Source organism: Chlorocebus sabaeus, chromosome 18 (genome assembly GCF_047675955.1).
Source record: "Chlorocebus sabaeus isolate Y175 chromosome 18, mChlSab1.0.hap1, whole genome shotgun sequence".
NCBI lineage: Eukaryota > Metazoa > Chordata > Mammalia > Primates > Cercopithecidae > Chlorocebus > Chlorocebus sabaeus.
Genome location: NC_132921.1, coordinates 54956361 through 54975348, shown reverse-complemented (window position 1 = coordinate 54975348; position 18988 = coordinate 54956361). Strand labels below are relative to the sequence as shown.

General features: G+C 37.8%; 1 protein-coding gene across 2 annotated transcripts in view; it reads right to left on the bottom strand.

The window, feature by feature from the left end:
- Positions 1–2729: 2729 nt before the first annotated feature.
- CDH2 (cadherin 2) overlaps positions 2730–18988 on the bottom strand; it is a 232636-nt gene continuing 216377 nt past the window's right edge. For both annotated transcript variants that reach the window (XM_007974381.3, XM_007974382.3), the window contains exons 15-16: positions 15402–15566; positions 2730–4122 (exon numbers count right to left, since the gene is read on the bottom strand). In XM_007974381.3, coding sequence (XP_007972572.1) covers positions 3916–4122; positions 15402–15566 — 372 coding nt within the window. In that variant the 3' untranslated portion in view covers positions 2730–3915. The remainder of the gene's footprint in view (positions 4123–15401; positions 15567–18988) is intronic.

Genomic DNA, 18988 nt, shown 5'->3' with positions numbered 1-18988 from the left:
GTGATAGAAGCGTGTATATGGTAAAGAATGCATTCCACATGGTTGGGTTTAGAGTGACGTTTTTAACAAGTAGCGTTTGGAAAACAGACCTTTATACATTTTTTAGCAAGTTAGATTTCTGCATCATGCAAAATCATTTCTAGGTGTATTAAAGAGATAAATGCAAAACAATGGTAAGAGAACAATATAGAATAATAATCTTATAGTTTAAAGGTGTTAAGACCTTCTCAAAAATCTACAGTCAAACATAGAATAAACCAAACAAAAATGAAACTTGCTATAAATTTCTGTAAGAAAATTTACTGGATTAGCAAAAGATCATGAAAAAATGCACATAAGCCCTAACTAATTAATTTAAAAAAGGCAAATAACAGGGAAATGAAAATACGTAATTCAAAGAAACACAAATGGCTAATAAGCATAAGAAAAAAATCTCCAATCCCCTCATTAGTAATCAGAAAACTCTAATTATTAACATGAAGTATCTTTTGTTGCGTATCATAATGGCAAAACTTTTAAATGTGTATGTGATGTGCAGGACTGTTGAGGATGAGTGTAAACATATTTTTGTACACAGGCTGGTAGGAGTGTAAATTGGCATAGTTTTTAGAAATTTGGCAGCGTCTTACTAAAATTTAAACTGCACATACTTTTTATCATGGAAAATAACCTATTTCATAGGGGTACTAACAGTCTGTATGCATGTTTTTTATTAGCAATATTGCAGAAGAGATCCAAATGACCAGGAATGGCCTAGAAAAACATGTTTCTGGATGGGACCCATAAACCATGTTCATAAATGTATAGTTTTCAAGGTTCTATTATGTCACATGGTTACAGTCATTTTACAGAATACTTAAAACTAGTATTGTGGCTTGACTCAAAGGCTAACTTCCAAAGAAAAAAGGTGGTGGTCCTGGCTAGATTGTCTTACATTTTGTGGTTACTATTTTGAGCTGCATAAAATCCTTTTGCCAGTGGAGGAAGTTGCTGGCTTTTAGAAAGCCTTGTCTTCTTTCAGCTAAAAGGCACTTTTAAGCATGCTAAAACATTTATAATTTCAGCCATATTTAATTAACTTATCTCCACATTCTTTAATCCAGCAATTCCATCTCCAAGCCTCTACTAGTATTAGAGAAATACTCCCATGCAAAGAGACATGCACAAGGATGTTTACTGTGGCATTGTTTTTAATAGCAAAAAACTGGAAACAACAAATATTAGGAAATGGTTCAATAAAACTATTATGTTCATATTATGGAATACTATGTAGCAGTTAAAAAGAATGAGGTAGGTGTACATATATACTAATATGGAAAATTTTCCAAGATACACTCTTAGTGAAAAAAAGGCAACTTACAGAATAATACACAACGTACAATCTCATTTTCATAAAAACGAAAGAAAATCATTATGGACATGTGTGTGTAAAAATGCTTTTTGGAAGGACTAGAAACTAGATCAACCAGCTAAACAGAAGTTACTTCTGTAGCATGGCAGGGAGTTTCCATTTTTTATTAGTTTCCCAGTTTTTTTTATATATAAAAAGAATGTTTTTACAAAGAAAATACAGTTGCGTATGCCTACAAAAATTAACATTTACATTTATTTGTTGTGTATATATTAAACCTTACAAACACTTAAAGTTTATATATATACACAGTAGATATATGGCCTGTGAATTGTACATCAACCATAAAAAAATAATTTAAACAGTGTTTATCTAAATGGTATAAACGTTAAGTGTTACAATGTATGAATCTGAAAATATAGTTGTTTCATTTGGATGTACAACAGCATGGAGGCACAGTCTAAGAATCAATTTTAGAAAAGACTATTCTGATTAGCAAATTTAATAAGTTTCATTACGGAAAATCCCAGAGGCAAGCTCTGGCATTTAATGATTAGAAAAGTAACAAGAAAGTATTGCCTACAAAATGAATCAATAGAAAAGTAAATTCCACTGTCTATGTTAAGCAAAAAATACAGTTAATTAGAGGAGGTATATTATATAAGTGTTTTCAAAGTGTACAGTATAAGACTGTATGGTGTGATAATGATTAAGAAACAAACAGATAAATACAAGTGAGAATTTCTTTGCCTCTTAAAATTCAGAATGAACCTTAGTAAGATACATAAACAATTTTACAAAATTTAGCAAGATTGTTTCCTTTTGTTGTCCTCTGCAACCATTACTATATCAAACTGCAGCAAATGATCAAGTCAATGGATAAAAGCCAGTCAAATCTAAGTATGTTTCACTAAGTACATAAAACAGTGGCTTCAATGAATTGCACAAGAATTGCAGGTGTCCACGCAGGTTGCAGGTTCAGTCCCATAACCCGCTTTACTGAAGTTTCCCTTACGGTGGTGGCTCTAATGGGAAAGGCCTATCAACCAACATAACAATTAGCTTGAGCAGAAACAAATTAAAACACGAGTTATAATAAGAAGTGACACTGAAGTTCACTGAAGATAAAGGATGTGATTTTTCTATCACCACCAGTAGGGTCTATTCCTGAATCACTTGATGTTTTTCTTCTATGATGATGGGAAGGTCCAAAATGATTCTCTCTGCTGCACACCGTACATGGTTGCCATGCTACGCAATTCAATGGTGAATAGTGCAAGAACAAATACATACTTTTTGTACTGCTGTTCTCCAGTACTCGGGATTTTTGCAACATTCAAAGCAGCTCAAGTAGAAAAGAAAAAGTTCAAACCAGTCACCAGATCCAAAATTAGCATTTTATTCAGAACGCTGGGGTCAGAGGTGTATCATTTATATTCTGGTACACAATACAGAGGCAAAGCTGTTGTCAGAAGTCTCTCCAGTTTAAAAGCTTTTTTTTTCCATTTTTTTAAAAAAACCACACACTTAGTAGTGCCACCAGTGTCAGGCCACCCCTTCCTTTTCTTTCCTTTTTTTTTTTTTTTTTGGTACAAATTATGTAAAACATTTGTGCTAAGAACTTTTCTCCCTCCCCAAACCAAAAAGAAAATAAAAAATAAAAAAATTAAAAAAATTAAAAATTGAGTATTCTAACTACAGCTCAACAATTGAATCAAATGTCACTTTGTTTTGTAAATACTTTATCCATAACGAAAGATATAAACATGCAAAAAACCTGAATCCATAGTCCAAATAATACATACACATGTTCTGAAGTTTCTGCACTTCTCCATAGACTATGCCAATAAAACATTATGTACACATACTATTTTTACAGTGAAGTGGAAAAATACAGAAATAAAAAAGTGTACATGGATTAAGACCAAAATGTGTCTAACATTCTAGTTTATGAAAAAATTCAATTTTGCTACAAATTGGTGATATGAAAACTCCCTTTATTTGCAACCAGCTGAGTAAGTTTTAAGATTTTAGTGGAAAAAAAAGAAAACTAAAGTCTAAAACTAGAAGTAATGTACATTTTCCAATCTCATGGTCTCATCCCCCAAGGTAACAAAATCGCTCCATGAGTTTTTTTTGTTTGTTTAATTCTGTATTTTAATAAAAGCAAATGCAATGTAACAAAGGCGTGTTGAAGCATATCATGGTTTAACTTACTGCTCCCACCACAAAATATTTTGTCTTTTACTTATCATTTCAGAAATCAGTACCATTAAAGCCTTAAACAGAAAACTAATTCCAATCTGAAAAAGGTACAAAAAGGCACATAAAATCCCAGTGCTTCTGTACTGTAAAATTCAAGTGTAACTGAGCTCAGTGTTTTTCCAAACAGTATGGATCACTGATATTCCCTCTGAGCCCAAATTGGTTTGCAGCCTATGCCAAAGCCTCCAGCAAGCACTGTGCTAGTAGACTACAAAGTTAAAGCCTAGCTTCTGTATGCTTTTTGGGAATATCAGTTGAAATTGTTTGTACTTGTCCAAAAACCAAGTTCACCCTGAAGTTCAGTCATCACCTCCACCATACATGTCAGCAAGTTTCTTGAACCGTGGACCCCAGTCGTTCAGGTAATCATAGTCCTGCTCACCACCACTACTTGAGGAATTAAGGGAGCTCAAGGACCCAGCAGTGGAGCCACTGCCTTCATAGTCAAACACTAACAGGGAGTCATATGGTGGAGCTGTGGGGTCATTGTCAGCCGCTTTAAGGCCCTGCAATTTGGAAACACAAAGAATGAAAGAATTAAGAGAGGGTTACAATTTACAAAACCACAAGCAGATCCTAATGAATTCATGGGATCAAACAAACACTTGTTTGTACATTTTCATTTACAGACCACATTTTCAACACATGGAAACTGGGGATTATAACCATTTGAAAGTTAGATAAAAATTAACTTATATCTTTCCTGTGCAAAGAAACAACCCTAAGCAGTCAAGCTCAGGGAGGCCAAGACTTATGAAGGGAGGGGGTTAACTGGGTAATAAGTTGGACAGGTGGCAGAAATGAATGGCCCTGCTTGAGGCAGAGAAGGAAGGATCTTAAATAACATAATATATAGAGCAGCACTGCTAGATTAAATTTAAAAAAGCACCTCACTGAAATACAAGAGACATACAAATGAGTACCATGTGGTGCGTGTCCCTCCTTAGGCTTATAATCTAGCATAACAGGTACTACTACTGTGTGAAGCAAATGACAAGTGACAAAACTGTGAAGTCAAAGCAAAAACCATCAGGTTGTGGGAAAAAAAAATTCGGATCAGCATTAAGAGCTAGGAGTTCAAAGAGAAAGTAGTATTGTATTTGACCTAATTTTGGAAGACATCAAAGGAAGACTGAAGACAGGTCAGATGTGATTACTACATAAAGGGAGGTACTCATAAAATCATTTGTGTGATTAACATAACATAAAATGTGGAATTAATTTTAAACTGGTATTTTAAAAAGTAGGGTAACTTCTAACTTCCAAAAAATCCTAGAAATGTCATAATCCAGTATCTGTACATGGTATAAATATTGAAAAGAGGAGGACTCCTGTCAATCTAAAATAACATGCTTGTCTGGTTCTTAGAAAGAATTTTAAAAAGAAAGAAACGAGGAAATAACTACTCTCTATCTCTATTTGTAACTTTTGTAAGCAGATGCTTTTTAATATACAATCAGAGTCTCTATGCTCTGCAAAACTTCTAAGGATTCAGTATTAGGTCCTTTGGTATATTTTCTAACTTTTCTTCCCAATTCCATTCTAGTACTCCTAGATATACTCACATTACTAACATTAGTCTCCAAACAAACATTCCCTTTTTCCACATTCTACGTGTCAAATGCTACTTGGTTTATATGGCCTCACCTATCTAAGACGTGTCCCAGACAGTCCTACTTGAGAGATCAAGCCTGCCAATACACATGCATTTTATGAGCACATACATGGGTTTTTATGAGCACGTGTTCATCTATCCTTTCAAGGTTACAGAGGAGAAACAGGGAAAAAGTAAAAAAATTAAGGTCAGAATCAGTATGGTGTAGTGGTTAAGAGATCAGACTGTGAGATGACACCTTAGCTCTCCCCAGTACTAGCTGTGGGACCTCCACATAACCTCATCGGCAACTGTAATCATCATCATAAGACTATTATAAAGACCAAATGCAACAAAGGGACCCGACGGCTCACCACAGTGACTGGCACCTGTAGAGCTCAATGAATATTAGTATTTTTAAAAAATTTAAGTTGAGAGAAAAATGTCCTGCCTTGGGATTTGAAAAAATAAAAAACAGTAAAGATATATTTTAAGAAACAAAATGGCAGCTGCTGACTAGCATCAAAAATCAGAGAAAAAAGTACACATGACCAGTTTTCTCATCTTCAGGTACCTCTTTACTAACAGTCTTAACCATGAATTTTAGCAGTACTTTGCTACTTTTCCTCATGTCATTTTATACTATTTATACTCCAGAAAAGCCTGTGTAAAATAAAATAAAGCAGGTTTCAGCAAAATACTTTGATATATACAACATAAATAATTTTAGATGGGATTTTCTTTATCTTATTTTTAGACTAAACTACAAGGCAATTCTGCTAAGACTGAGAACCACAACCTACAATTTCTCAAAACTTGTAACTCCCTTCTGTGGTCGATTGTGTTACTGCCCTCAGTGATTCACTGCCCTTTTTCCGAAGGCAGAACACACACCCACCCTCCCACAGTGCCTCTCTGGGGTCAGGGTTTACTTTCCCAACCACACTGTAAGGCTTGGCTGTCTGACTGGCTCTGGCTAACGCAGTGTAAGTAGCTGTGAAAAGTAGCCGCTTCAAGAACTCTATCTAAGGTGTTTCCACCCTTCCACCAATCCTCCTTTCCCACTCTGCCAGAATGGCCTGCTCCAGATGGGAAGTTTATCTGCCTGGATCCTGAAACAAAGAAGACATATGGATCAGGAACTGAGTCATTGACAGACTACAGTTGACTTATAACTTAAGCAAGAAGTAAACTCATTATGCAATATTTTGGAGTGGTCAGTGACTGGCGCCTTAGCTAACAAAAGCCAAAGAGGCCGGGCGCGGTGGCTCAAGCCTGTAATCCCAGCACTTTGGGAGGCCGAGATGGGAGGATCACGAGGTCAGGAGAGCAAGACCATCCTGGCTAACACGGTGAAACCCTGTCTCTACTAAAAAATACAAAAATCTAGCCAGGTGAGGTGGTGGGCGCCTGTAGTCCCAGCTACTCGGGAGGCTGAGGCAGGAGAATGGCATAAACCCGGGAGGCGGAGCTTGCAGTGAGCTGAGATCCGGCCACTGCACTCCAGCCTGGGTGACAGAATGAGACTCCGTTTCAAAAAAAAAAAAGCGCCAAAGAATGCACCTTCATTGATTTTGTGTTTATTAATTCGATTCAAGACATATTTGTTGATTATCTATTAATATTATTGCAATGTACTCTGCTCACTGGTAGAGACACAGCTACTAATGAGCTAGATCCAATGGCTGCCCTCGTGGAGTTAATATTCACATATTAGACTACACTCTTCTTCCTTCCAAAATCTAGCAACTGCAAATTTAAGCAATAGGGATTCCCTTAGTTCAGCATTGTCTGACTTGGGTCATACAAGTAGGCCCAAGAAGCATCTGAAGAAAAAACAAGAAAAATCAGGGAAATTCCTGATAAGGAGAATGGGTCCCTGAAAACAAATATTAAATTTTCATTATGACAACTGCGTTATAATACAGACAACAGAGACAATGGCTAAGATCACTTTGTTCAGGTCATCTGCTTTACCACAATTTAATTATTAAGTGAAAATACACACAGAGTCCTGGCCCAATCCTTATGATATCAACACCAAACTGGAAATACGGAGAGGTTAAGACTCAAATTAGGGAAAGCATTAGGAGAAATACCTAATGTAGATGATGGGTTGATGGATACAGCAAACCACCATGGCACGTGTATACCTATGTAATAAACCTGCACATTCTGCACCTGTATCTCAGAACTTGAAGTATAATAGTAAAAAAAAAAAAAAAAGAAAAAAAAGAAAAAGAAAAGAAAAGAATGACAAGTTTCGGAAAAAAAAAAAAAAAGACTCAAATTAGCCCTAAAGAGTCAATGGCAAGGCCTCAAGTTTGTCTGGATTTGGAGGAGAAAAAAAGGGATGGCCTGTGTTTACTACGTCCAGGGAATAAACACAATAAGCGGTCTGGTGTTCCCTGGTGTGTTCATGGACCCCAGGACTCTTCATCAAATGGCTAAGCCACCTAATTTAATTCCTTAAAATAAATATAATGCTTGTGATAATCAACTCCCATATCCACTATTGAGTCTAAAAAATATTTTATTTTTTAGCTCCTGCACTGGCTTTCTGATCATCCTGGTAGTTTACAAATCTCTGTTTTTTTTGTTTTTTTTTTTTTTTCTTTTAAAGAGGTTAAGGCCATAAAATCCATTAGAGAGAGACCACTGTGCTATGCTAGAGCACAGCGCATTGCCTTACGTTTTAACAATTACAAAAGGGCAAAATCACTGAACTTTTCAAGAGTTCTTAGGCAAGCCAGCTTTCTATGCAGGTTAAGTACTTTAAATCCCTTCCACTTGGATAGCACTGATTTTCATCTGAGAATAAAATATGACTCTTCTGAACGAGGTATTATATAAACTCTTGGTAATATTTTGGTAATTCTAAAAAGATTGCACTGAAGTCCTAAGAAACTGACAGTAACAGGCACGAAATCTGAGTGAATGTACAGAAGAAATCCAGTGGGCAACAGAACCTTCTGGTTCTCCCTTATGGGATTCCTTTATTCTTGGATGTGAACATTATTTCACAGGATGTACTGTTACCAAATTTACAAACGAACCGCCTGTGTTTCTCTAGGTTTGACTAAATTTAGCAAAGTATCCTCTTGTTCCACCTTTCCTGGAGAGGTAGATCTTGAATTCTGAATAAAGCTGAACTATTTTCTAAAGACTGAGGCTTCTTCTCTGCAGAGAGCGCTGGGCTCTGGCTGAATTCTTGCTGAGCTTGTATTTATAGACTTCTGATCCCAGGCTTTATGGGCGGAGACATGCTTTTATGAGGATAAAACCCCACATTATGCAGTGAGGAACACATGAGGGATGTAAAAGAAAAGAGGCCTTACTGTTTCCTTTACATTCTGTCTTCTACAGTCCTAATGCCACTGCTTTAGTGCAGGTCATCACTATATCCTGCCTGGACCAGAGAAAAAGCCTGCCTAACTGGTCTTCCTGTCTACAGCACTATTCCAGCTTCTTTCCTACAAACTATTGGTTTCTCTCTCAAACGTTATTTGACATCACCCCCGCAAGTTAAGACCTCTGACTGCTCTCTATGACTCCTTCCAAATGAAAGAGTTCCCCCAGCAATGGGCAAAATGATTCTTAATTGGTGCATGAACACTTTAAAACAATTATTTAAAACTCTTTAGAAAGCATTCAGTGAATCAAGGCTGTTTACCCACCTTTTCTGTTTCAGCTATTCTCAGCTCCAGCAACCACAAATGAATTATGCACCCCCAAAGGGAATCCCCCCAAACCCCAAAGCATCATGTTCTTGTGCACTTCTATGTTGTTTATTCATTTTTTTGGAATTACACTTCTTATATTTTTTATTTAATATCCATCCATCCATCCATCCATCCATCCATCCATCCATCCAAAAGTTCATTAAAAATATCACTTCTACTGCACAGATCTTTTTTCCCCAGCCATGACTAGGAGTCATTCCTGTGGTCTCTTTGGTCCCTTCTACTTTTTTATTTTTTATTTTTAGAGACAGGGTCTCACTCTGTACTCTAGACTGTAGTGCAGTGGCACAATCATGGCTCACTGCAGCCTTGACCCTCCTGGGCTCAGGTGATCCTCCCACCTCAGCCTCCTGAGTAGCTAGGACTACAGACGCATGCCACCATGCTCAGCTAATTTTTGCATTTTTTGTAGAGAGGGTTTTTTGTCTTGTTGCTTAAGTGGGTCTGAAACTCCTGGGCTCGAGCAATCTGCCTGCCTCAGCCTCCCAAAGTGCTGGGATTACAGGTGTGAGCTACTGTGCCCGGCCTCATCTACTCTTATCATCTTGTTTGGAAAACACTAGATTGTGACATCCCTTTCTACAGAGGCTGTTTTGTATCCACATCTCGCTGTCCAACACATTGCCTGACATTCAACAGGTATTCTATAAGGTAACTATTCATTGTGGTCCTAGGCATAGTTTTTCCTGCTCAGCATCCTCTTCATATTTATATCCACTCCTTTCAGAAAAAGCTAGAATCTAGATTTAAGACATATGTGGATATAAAAGTACACCATGTTTACATTACAGTAGAACTGAATATATCAAGGCCAACATTACCACCCCTCTTTCTGGGAATTTCATTTTACTTAAAGTAATTTTTGATGCAGAAGGAGTGGATTTTAATTGTTTTCTTACAATTAGAGAACAGTAGAAAGTCTTTTACTCCTAAAAGGTAATTTAACTGTAATAGTTACTAACATGACATCAATAATAATTAAGATATTTTTACTATGTGACAAGCAGTATACCAAGCACATTACAAAGATAATCTCATTTACTTCTCACTGCAGTCTCAAAAGGACGTTCTATTACTATTCCCATTTTACAAATAAGAAAACTGAAAAGGTTAAAGAAAAGGATCTTGACCTTGTACAAGGTAACAGAGCTATTAGGTGAGATGGCTAGATTTGAACTTACACAAATGCCCAACTTCCATAAGACCAGAATGAGGTATTTTAAAAAAGAGAAATTAATAGGAGAAAAAGACAAGCTTTTTTTTTTTTTTTTTTTTTTTTTTTTTGAGTTGGAGTCTCGCTCTGTCACCCAGGCTGGAGTGCAGTGGCGCGACTTCGGCTCACTGCAGGCTCTGCCTCCCAGGTTCACGCCATTCTCCTACCTCAGCCTCCCTAGTAGCTAGGACTACAGGCACCCACCACCATGCCCGGCTAATTTTTTTTTGTACAGATGGGGTTTCACCGTGTTAGCCAGGATGGTCTCAATCTCCTGACCTTGTGATCTGCCTGCCTCAGCCTCCCAGAGTGCTGGGATTACAGGCGTGAGTCACCGCATTTCAAGTAAGTTGTAAGAAGCTTCCAAAAGTTTTAAACAATATTAACCAAAGGTGGTCTTGTAACAGAATTATTCACTTGATTTTTATACTTTTGAGTAGAGAAATATACTTCATATACTATTGAATACATATATACACACATAATAAACATTTTTATATGTATATATGTGTATATGTGCGTGTGTGCACACACAGTGATATGGTTTGACTTTATCCCCACCCAAATCTTATCTTCCCTAGTTCCCATAATCCCTACATGTTGTGACAGTTCCCTAGTTCCCATAATCCCCACATGTTTTGAGAGGGACCCAGTGTGAGGTAACTGAATCATGGGGGCGGTTACCCCCATGCTGTCGCTCTCACGATAGTGCGTTCTCATGAGATCTGATGGTTTTATAAGAGGCTTTTCTCCCTTTGCTCGGCACTTCTCTATCCTGCCGCCATGTGAGGAAGAATGTGTTTGCTTTCCCTTCTGGCAAGATTGTTGTTTCCTGAGGTTTTCCCAGCCCTGTGGAAATGTGAGTCGATTAAACCTCTTTCGTTTATAAATTATCCAGGCTTGGCAGTTTTTCATAGCAGCGTGAGAACAGAAAAATACGCATATATATAAAGAAGTGTATTTCTTTTTACAAAGACATATACAGGATTGGTATTAGTAAAATTATTGGAGGTATGTTAATATCTAACTGTTGGGCTGAGATTAAATGAATCTATTTGAACTTTTCACTCTCTGAAGGTCATGTTTAAAAACTCAAAACAGAATGAAATTCTACAGTGGAAATTCAAAAACATGTGACTTATTTTACTCTGCCTACCACACTGGAAATAAGTTATCATTTTTGAGATTCAAGGCAACATTCATTCCTTATTTAAATAAACTAGAAAATGTTCTCATGAGCTTTCTTATTCCTTACATCTACAAAAGCACTCCAATTATAATCATCACTATATTATTCTTCCTTTGGAACATTTGGTGCTCTGCTAAATCAAATAAGACCTGCAGATAAATAAATTTGTGTGCCTTTTAAATATTTTTATAAAATGTGCTTGAGTTCTTTCTAGGTGCTTTCAACTGTTTTAAAACTCTACAAGTATTCATTTTTGTCTGTACAGTAAATGAAGACACTGAACAAGTCTTAACATGTATCTTGGATGAAAGAGTCTAGATGGTATTTTGGAGAGATTACTGGCTTAGGCCTTCTGACTGGCATTAGACTTTCATCTCCCTTAAAAGTTCCACAGAACTGACCATCATCTCCTTAAAACTATCATTTTGATTGTTTTCTATTATACTTTACCTCCTTAGATTTTCTGTCTCCAACTCTAGGGGCATTTCTAGGTGAATATATTTGGTTCCTCCTCTCTTCCACATTTCTCTATCTTGTAATCACATTCAAATTCATGGATTTAGGCCAGGTGTGGTGGCTCATACCTGTAATCACAGCACTTTGGGAGGTTGAGGATGGAGGATGGCTTGAGCCCAGGAGGTTGAGGCTGCAGTTTGTTATGACTGTGCCACTGCACTCCAGCCTGGGCAACAGAGAGAGACCCTGTCTCTTAAAACACACACACACACACACACTCACGGATTTAGTTGCCATTTTCGGAATGATTTCCAAATTGGATCCTTTCATCCATTCACTTGTTCACCAAATCATTGTGCTCCATACTGCCCCTCCAGGGAGAAGCCCGTCTCCCCTCCCATGGAACACGGAAGGGCTCGGGGGAAGGCAGGATGGAACCATGGGATCCGTGATCTGAGGGAGGTGAGTTCTGGATATCATGGGGTGCCAGTGGATGGTGCCTAACCCATACTCTGTATGCGTGACCTTTCCTGGGTTGGTAAATACTTAATGAAGTTCCCCCAACGCTAGAAAAATGGGGAAGGGAATTCTAGACAGGAAGAACATCAGATGGGCACCAGCATGAAACTGTAAGCTGAGATCGTGAATGACAAGTAGAATTCTCTACAGACAGCCTGCAAGATGCTGGGTGGTGAGGGCCTTGAGATGAAGTTGGAAAGCCAAGTAAGAACCAGACAGAATTGGCCTCCTATGCCTGGAAAATAAGGCTTTGGATGCTGGCACATTTGCATTGCACAAATATCGTGCTAGCAACAAAGCAGGGTATACACACAAGGAGAACTGATGTCTAATTTATGCTTTTATCTATATATTACTTGCACAGTTATGTTACACACACAGACGTTTGATAGTGATTTGCTGAATGGATGATCTTACACTGAGCTCAAGATGCTTTTACAATGAGCCATTTTTCACATATGCAGACAATCTTCAAATTATGAAGATTCTGTATTCTGGATGTCAATTTGCAGACAGTTGCTTGGAACAACGTTTTTCATATAAGTAATCACACCTGTTCGTTAATGGTCTCCAGCCATAACAAACTGTGTACCTGAGCACTGTTCAGGAGAAAGAAAATTCCAAATGGAAATTCCCACTATAATTCCTTCTACTGTGGCTGAGAAGGGTTGGGTAAGTGAATCTTACTGACTAGATGCTCTTTTCTATCTATTGAAGAAGATATAGTCACTGTTAAAACAAAGAACAACAAAAAAATCAATGACCATAGACATAGACAAACACACACACACACAGAAAGTACACACTTAAACATAAACTCAGAATTTGAATGTAATCTGACAAGTAGGATGAAAGGCTCCAGACTCAGTATCTGATGAATCTCAATCACATGAAAAGTGGGTGGCGCCTATAGTATCATGCCCTACACATTAGCCAGAGTGCACACTCGAATGCCTGAAGATGACAATAATCTAAGAGGTAGGTAACATACTAGATGTTTAAGTTATGAAAACATGAACAAGAACAGTGCTTGTCCTGGAGAGAACACACATGCTGAGTGGGAGAAAGAAACACTGACAGTTACACCCCAGCTGGTGAGGGCTGTGACCCGAGGGGCAGCTTGTTATCCCTTCCCACAGGCATCAAGGAAGGCCTCGCAGAGAAATGTTTCAAGCTGAATCCTGAAGGCGGAGTGGGAGTCCTGCAGATAGCCAAGCAGGTAAGGGCTTTGCCGAAGTTACAGTATATTCAAAACTGTGATGCTTTTGAGGAACTGCAAATAGTTCAGTGGGGCTGCAGCACAGAAGGGGAATGTGGGGAGGTGAGGGGTAGAAGAAGGCAGGAATCAGATGAGCAATAGCCTTATAAATAAACCTTACTGTTTGATCTTTAGCACTGAGAAAAGAAGAGTATCAGGGATGGAAAGAAATCACACAGAATACTGATACTTCAGGGACAGGCAGAAATATTTAGTAAGGATTTGTTAAATTATACTTAAGGCAGAATTCTGGCTTCAAAAAAGTATGGTTCCACCTGGGCACAGTGGCTTATGCCTGTAATCCCAGCACATTGGAAGTCTGAGGCAGGGGGATCATTTGAGCCCAGGAGTTCAAGACCAGCCTGGGAAACAGGCTGGTGAGACCCTGTCTTTACAAAAATAAAAATTAAAAAAAAAAAAATTTTTAAGTCCAGTTCCTAAACCTACAGAACAAAGATTCACTATATCTCGAATTGACAACAATCAGAGTAACTCAACAATTTCTTATGATGACAAACACGAAATGAGAAATAAAACCATTAGGCACTCTTACATTTTTCTAAAAGATCTAGGCATATATGTATAAATTTCTGCAAATTCTAACTGGATCTATATATAACTAAGAGCTGGCAAAGTCAGGACATATTTCTGTGGATAGAGGGAGGTACTGGCATTCTGTTGTTTTTGCTTTCCATGTGTTTTTAAATCATGTCAACTACAAATTAACCTTATTACCTATCTAGCAAAAATGAAATCGTATGTTCAGAAGGCAGCATATATCTTAGGAATAGAAAGTAATGGATAGTTATAGAGACAGGCAACTATTCTAATTTTGTTTTAAAACTTTTCTACAAGCAATAAGTATACCTAAAAATCAAATGTAGATTATGTTTAATATTATATGAATTTTGAAGAAGCCCAGGATACAAGAGTCTTATCAGCCTATGACTGAAGGCCGTATACAACAGATGCGTTCCACTTTGTAATGCACTGAGACCTATTCTGATCTTGGAGACACCAATGATATGACCAGAAAACAGGAGTTATGCCACATATTCACAATCAACATCGATATGTATTGTTCTCTTATATTCACAATAAAAATTCAAAACAATTACAGTAAGACTACAGACATGATCAGAAGATGCAGCATAACTAAAACTTCAAAACTAAAATATTAAATGTAACAGAACTCTTGGTCAGTAATAAAAGAATGTCACAATAATTTTGACAGTGAAAATCATATCTGTTATATGCAACAGAGAAGTAGCTTTCTTTTACAGAAGCTCTTAAAACTCCTCTACTAGACAAGTATTTAAATCACTTACATAATATTTAATTTAGCTCTTCCAACTAATCTCTTTTGATGGAGTCATTGGGCAGGCACTGAATTCTCATGATTTGCAGGATTCAAAGGGTACAGTGTGAGGAAAATTAAAGTGAACTACTGTTATATTTATTAATGCTAATAAATAAAATTAGAATGCACTATAATATTGTTAGTCTATTTATTACTTGTAATCTAGGGGAAAAAATCCTTCTTGGAGACAGTGTGACTAATTCTGACAATATATGATGTATGTCATTTTACAAATGCAGAATCTTCATTGATAGATCTGTGGTTGATCAAAGCAATTACATTTGTTATTTGTCAACGAAGCCACATTTGCTTTGACACGAAGATAAACTTCAGAAACAAAAGTATGCTTTAGTGAACTATATAGCTGTATTCCAAGCAATTTGTGGCCTACAGAGATCTAACCATTGGCATGAAACGAAAACTCTTATAGAGAAAACGAGTCTCTCTCTGTACCTCATTGATGAAGTCCCCAATGTCTCCAGGGTGCGGGGCTGCCGAGCGGACTGGATACTGGGGCTCGGCATGGATGGGTCTTTCATCCATTCGTCGGATTCCCACAGGCTTGATGGCATCAGGCTCCACAGTGTCAGGCTGCTGCAGCTGGCTCAAGTCGTAGTCCTGCAAAAAGACAAAATCAAAAACCGATGGGAGATGGGCACCGAGATAGAAAATTACAACCTCGCTTTTTAAACCCATATTCAGAACAGAGAAATGAGGAAAATTTAACATAATGGAAAAGTTGCCACTATGAGTTTTTCATGTTATGATTAAATATTTGTTTCACACAGCTCTTTCTTCTGTGCTTTTCATTTCTACAGTCTGTGCTCCATCTGCTTTACAATGTTCCTCATCAGTTTCCAATGAAAAACAGCAGTGTGATAAGGTCTCACTGTAAAACAACTAAGAAACCGACTAGACAATATAGTTGTACCATAGAAGTAAAGGGGCTAACTTACTGTCTTTAATATTTTTTTAAAATGAGGGTGGTTATTTTTCCTTTTCCCTAAAGGAAGGCATTAGTTCATCAAGGTTTCAAGCCACCCTTCTTCCCTCCCTCTCTCCCTTCTAAAGTCTAGAGCAGAGGTGAGATAACTATGATCTCCGGGCCCAGTGTGACCTATGGCCTATTTTTCTCTAAGACTAGCTTTTACATTTTTAAAAAGTTACTTAAAATAAAAATGACAAAGAAAAATGTGCTACAAGGAATACATGTGGCCCACAAACCTAAATTATTTACTCTCTGGCCCTACTGAGGAAAAGTTCGCTGACCTCTGGTTTAGAGGTGTTAGGCCAGAGAGAGATCGGATTTTCTTCCAATGCTGCCTTGTGGGAATGTTCTGGAAAAACCGTCTGTCCACTTTCAGAGAGGCAAAGTACAACCTGTAAGGAAGGATGCTCTAGCCATAGGTTGGGCCCTCAGAACTATTTTTAGCTCAGGCATCAGAGAGCTGGACAGGAATGTATAAACAGACTACAATGTAGAAATACATCCACATTTTAGGTTTGGGTAAATTACTTGGTAGTTTTCAAACCTCTGAATTCTGGAGATATAAAATGTCATATCCCCAGCTTACCCAACATTCTCCCATTTCAAAACTGACATTTGCAGAAAGCATAGATTTACTTATACTTTATTCTTAGTTTAGGCTTCATCTCTCTGTCTGAAACTAGCTTTTAAAACCTTCTGCAGTTATCTCTATGGAGACTTTGATTTATTCGACAGTTGAATATTTACCATGTTTTGGCAGTGGTCTAGGTGTCTTATATATGTTCACTCATTTCATCCTTAGTACATGTGATATTAAGTTTTATTATCTCCACTTAAGAGACAAGAAAACTAAGTTTCAAATACCCCAAGTAAGTTACCTATGGTCCCAGATCTATTAAGAAACAGATTCTGACTCCAAGAGAATTAGATTCCAAAGCCTGGCTCTCTTCACAATCATCTATGAGTAAATCAAGACTGAGTTACAAGGCTGGATTTAAAGGTAAGGAACTAGATAAATGAGTTTGGAGGGACAGGAATGTGAAGAATGCTTAAAATAACAAGGAGACAAAAGGAAGGAAAAGGTCAGCAACCTTCACACTCACTGTGGGCCAGACACTAAACCAGGCTCTTGATAAGTGTTTTCTCACCATCAATGCTGTTTAACAAACCCATGAAGAGTGTTTTATTATCATCTTTTCAGATGAAGAAACAGGTTGAGTAACTTGCCCAAGGTCACACAGCTAGTATAAGACTAAAATGAAAATCAAAACCATGAGTGTCTGACTTCATAGCACCTGATTTAAAATTTATCTCTATGCTAATTGGGACACTCTGATCCTGGCAACACTCTCCCTGAATGTTTCCTTATCCAGAACTTCAGCTGGCAGGTGCCGGCACTCACATACCCTGATGGAAAAGCTCCTCCTCTTAGGTGTGTGCAATGTGATGCGGAAAGCGAGGTGGGTACAGAGACTCTGAACCCGCCAGAGTGGGATGTCTATTTGGTGTGTTACAAACTATAAAATGTTCAGGGGGAAACCGGCTTTAGCTCTGAACCATCTATGGGCTGGCGACAAAGCACCATTTTGGGAGAGTCCATAGCAGGAGCAAAGGCATCAGAATGCTGCTTTCTCTTGTCAGGATGGAGTATTTCAAATCATCCATACAAAACTTGAGAAAAAACACCTTGATCTTGCATAAATGTGCTCCATTTTCAATTTTATAGAATTTGAGTTATTTACAGAATATCTCAGAAAAGTCCCTCAATGATGTAACAGACGTGAAAGCCCTTGAAATGTTAAAATGTTATACATGATAAAAAGAGGGATTTATTCCGCAGCACTTTGGGAGGCCAAGGCAGGAAGATCATAAGGTCAGGAGTTCGAGACCAGCCTGGCCAATGTGGTGAAACCCCATCTCTACTAAAAAATACAAAAATCAGCCGGACGTGGTGGTGGGTGCCTGTAGTCCCAGCTACTTGGGAGGCTGAGGCAGGAGAAACACTTGAACCCGGGGGGAGGCAGAAGTTGCATTGAGCCAAGATTACACCACTGAACTCCAGCCCGGGTGACAGATAGGGACTGTCTAAAAGGAGGAAAAAAAAAAAAAAAGAGAGAGGGATTTATTTAGAGAGATTTGAATGTTTTCACACTAAAAAGCATGTTTTTTCCAGGCCATGTTTAATTGTGTAACTACCAAGGACAATAGAGTGGGGTGAACTGTAAGTATGTGTTCTTATTCAATTACCAAAGCTGTCCCTAAAACAGGGGAAAATAGATGGCAAGTATATCGATGACAGTTAATAAATGTTTTTACCCTAAGGGTGAAAAATGTTTTATTGGAAGTCTAAATTACACAAAAATAGGTAATTGAATCTTACATTTAAGCACTGTCTTTTACCTGGCAACATATTCTTTGATGGTCCTGGATATATTACATAATAGCTTCAGGGTGACAAATATAAGAATATAGCGGAATTTCTTTCACATAACTGGAGATAAAAGAGGCATGTGGGCTTTACTCATGCTACTCCCTATCTGGGAAGAGCCACTCTACTCTGACTTCTTCTATAACACCCAGTGTATCCAGAGGTTGCAAATAAAATTGCATTTTGATTAGCTAGTAGAATTTTAAACATATTCAAATAGGTCACCAACATTTAGACATAAGGGTATCTCACCTGAGAATAAGAAGATCTGGCAAAAGAGATCTTACATTCTGACAACAATTTGCTACCGCTGAGAGCAGCTGTCCCCTCTGGACAAGGAAAGGATATCCTCCTAACCTGCTTCATTCATGAATGCGTATGTAACATACATAATAGCAAATAATTTACAGTTCTTTATCTTTCTTTTGATAGCTTTTCCCTACTGTCTTAAGAACCAGACAGCAGGAAGAGTCTTAAAACTTCTGTGGTCTTGCTCAGACCTTTGGACCATCAATGTGTCAGGCTCACAGAAAATGCTCACTAAAAAAAAAAGTGTTGAATATAATCTCAGTGACGATATTTATGCCAGATATCAAAGGAGCAGCTAATTCAAGAAATGTGACT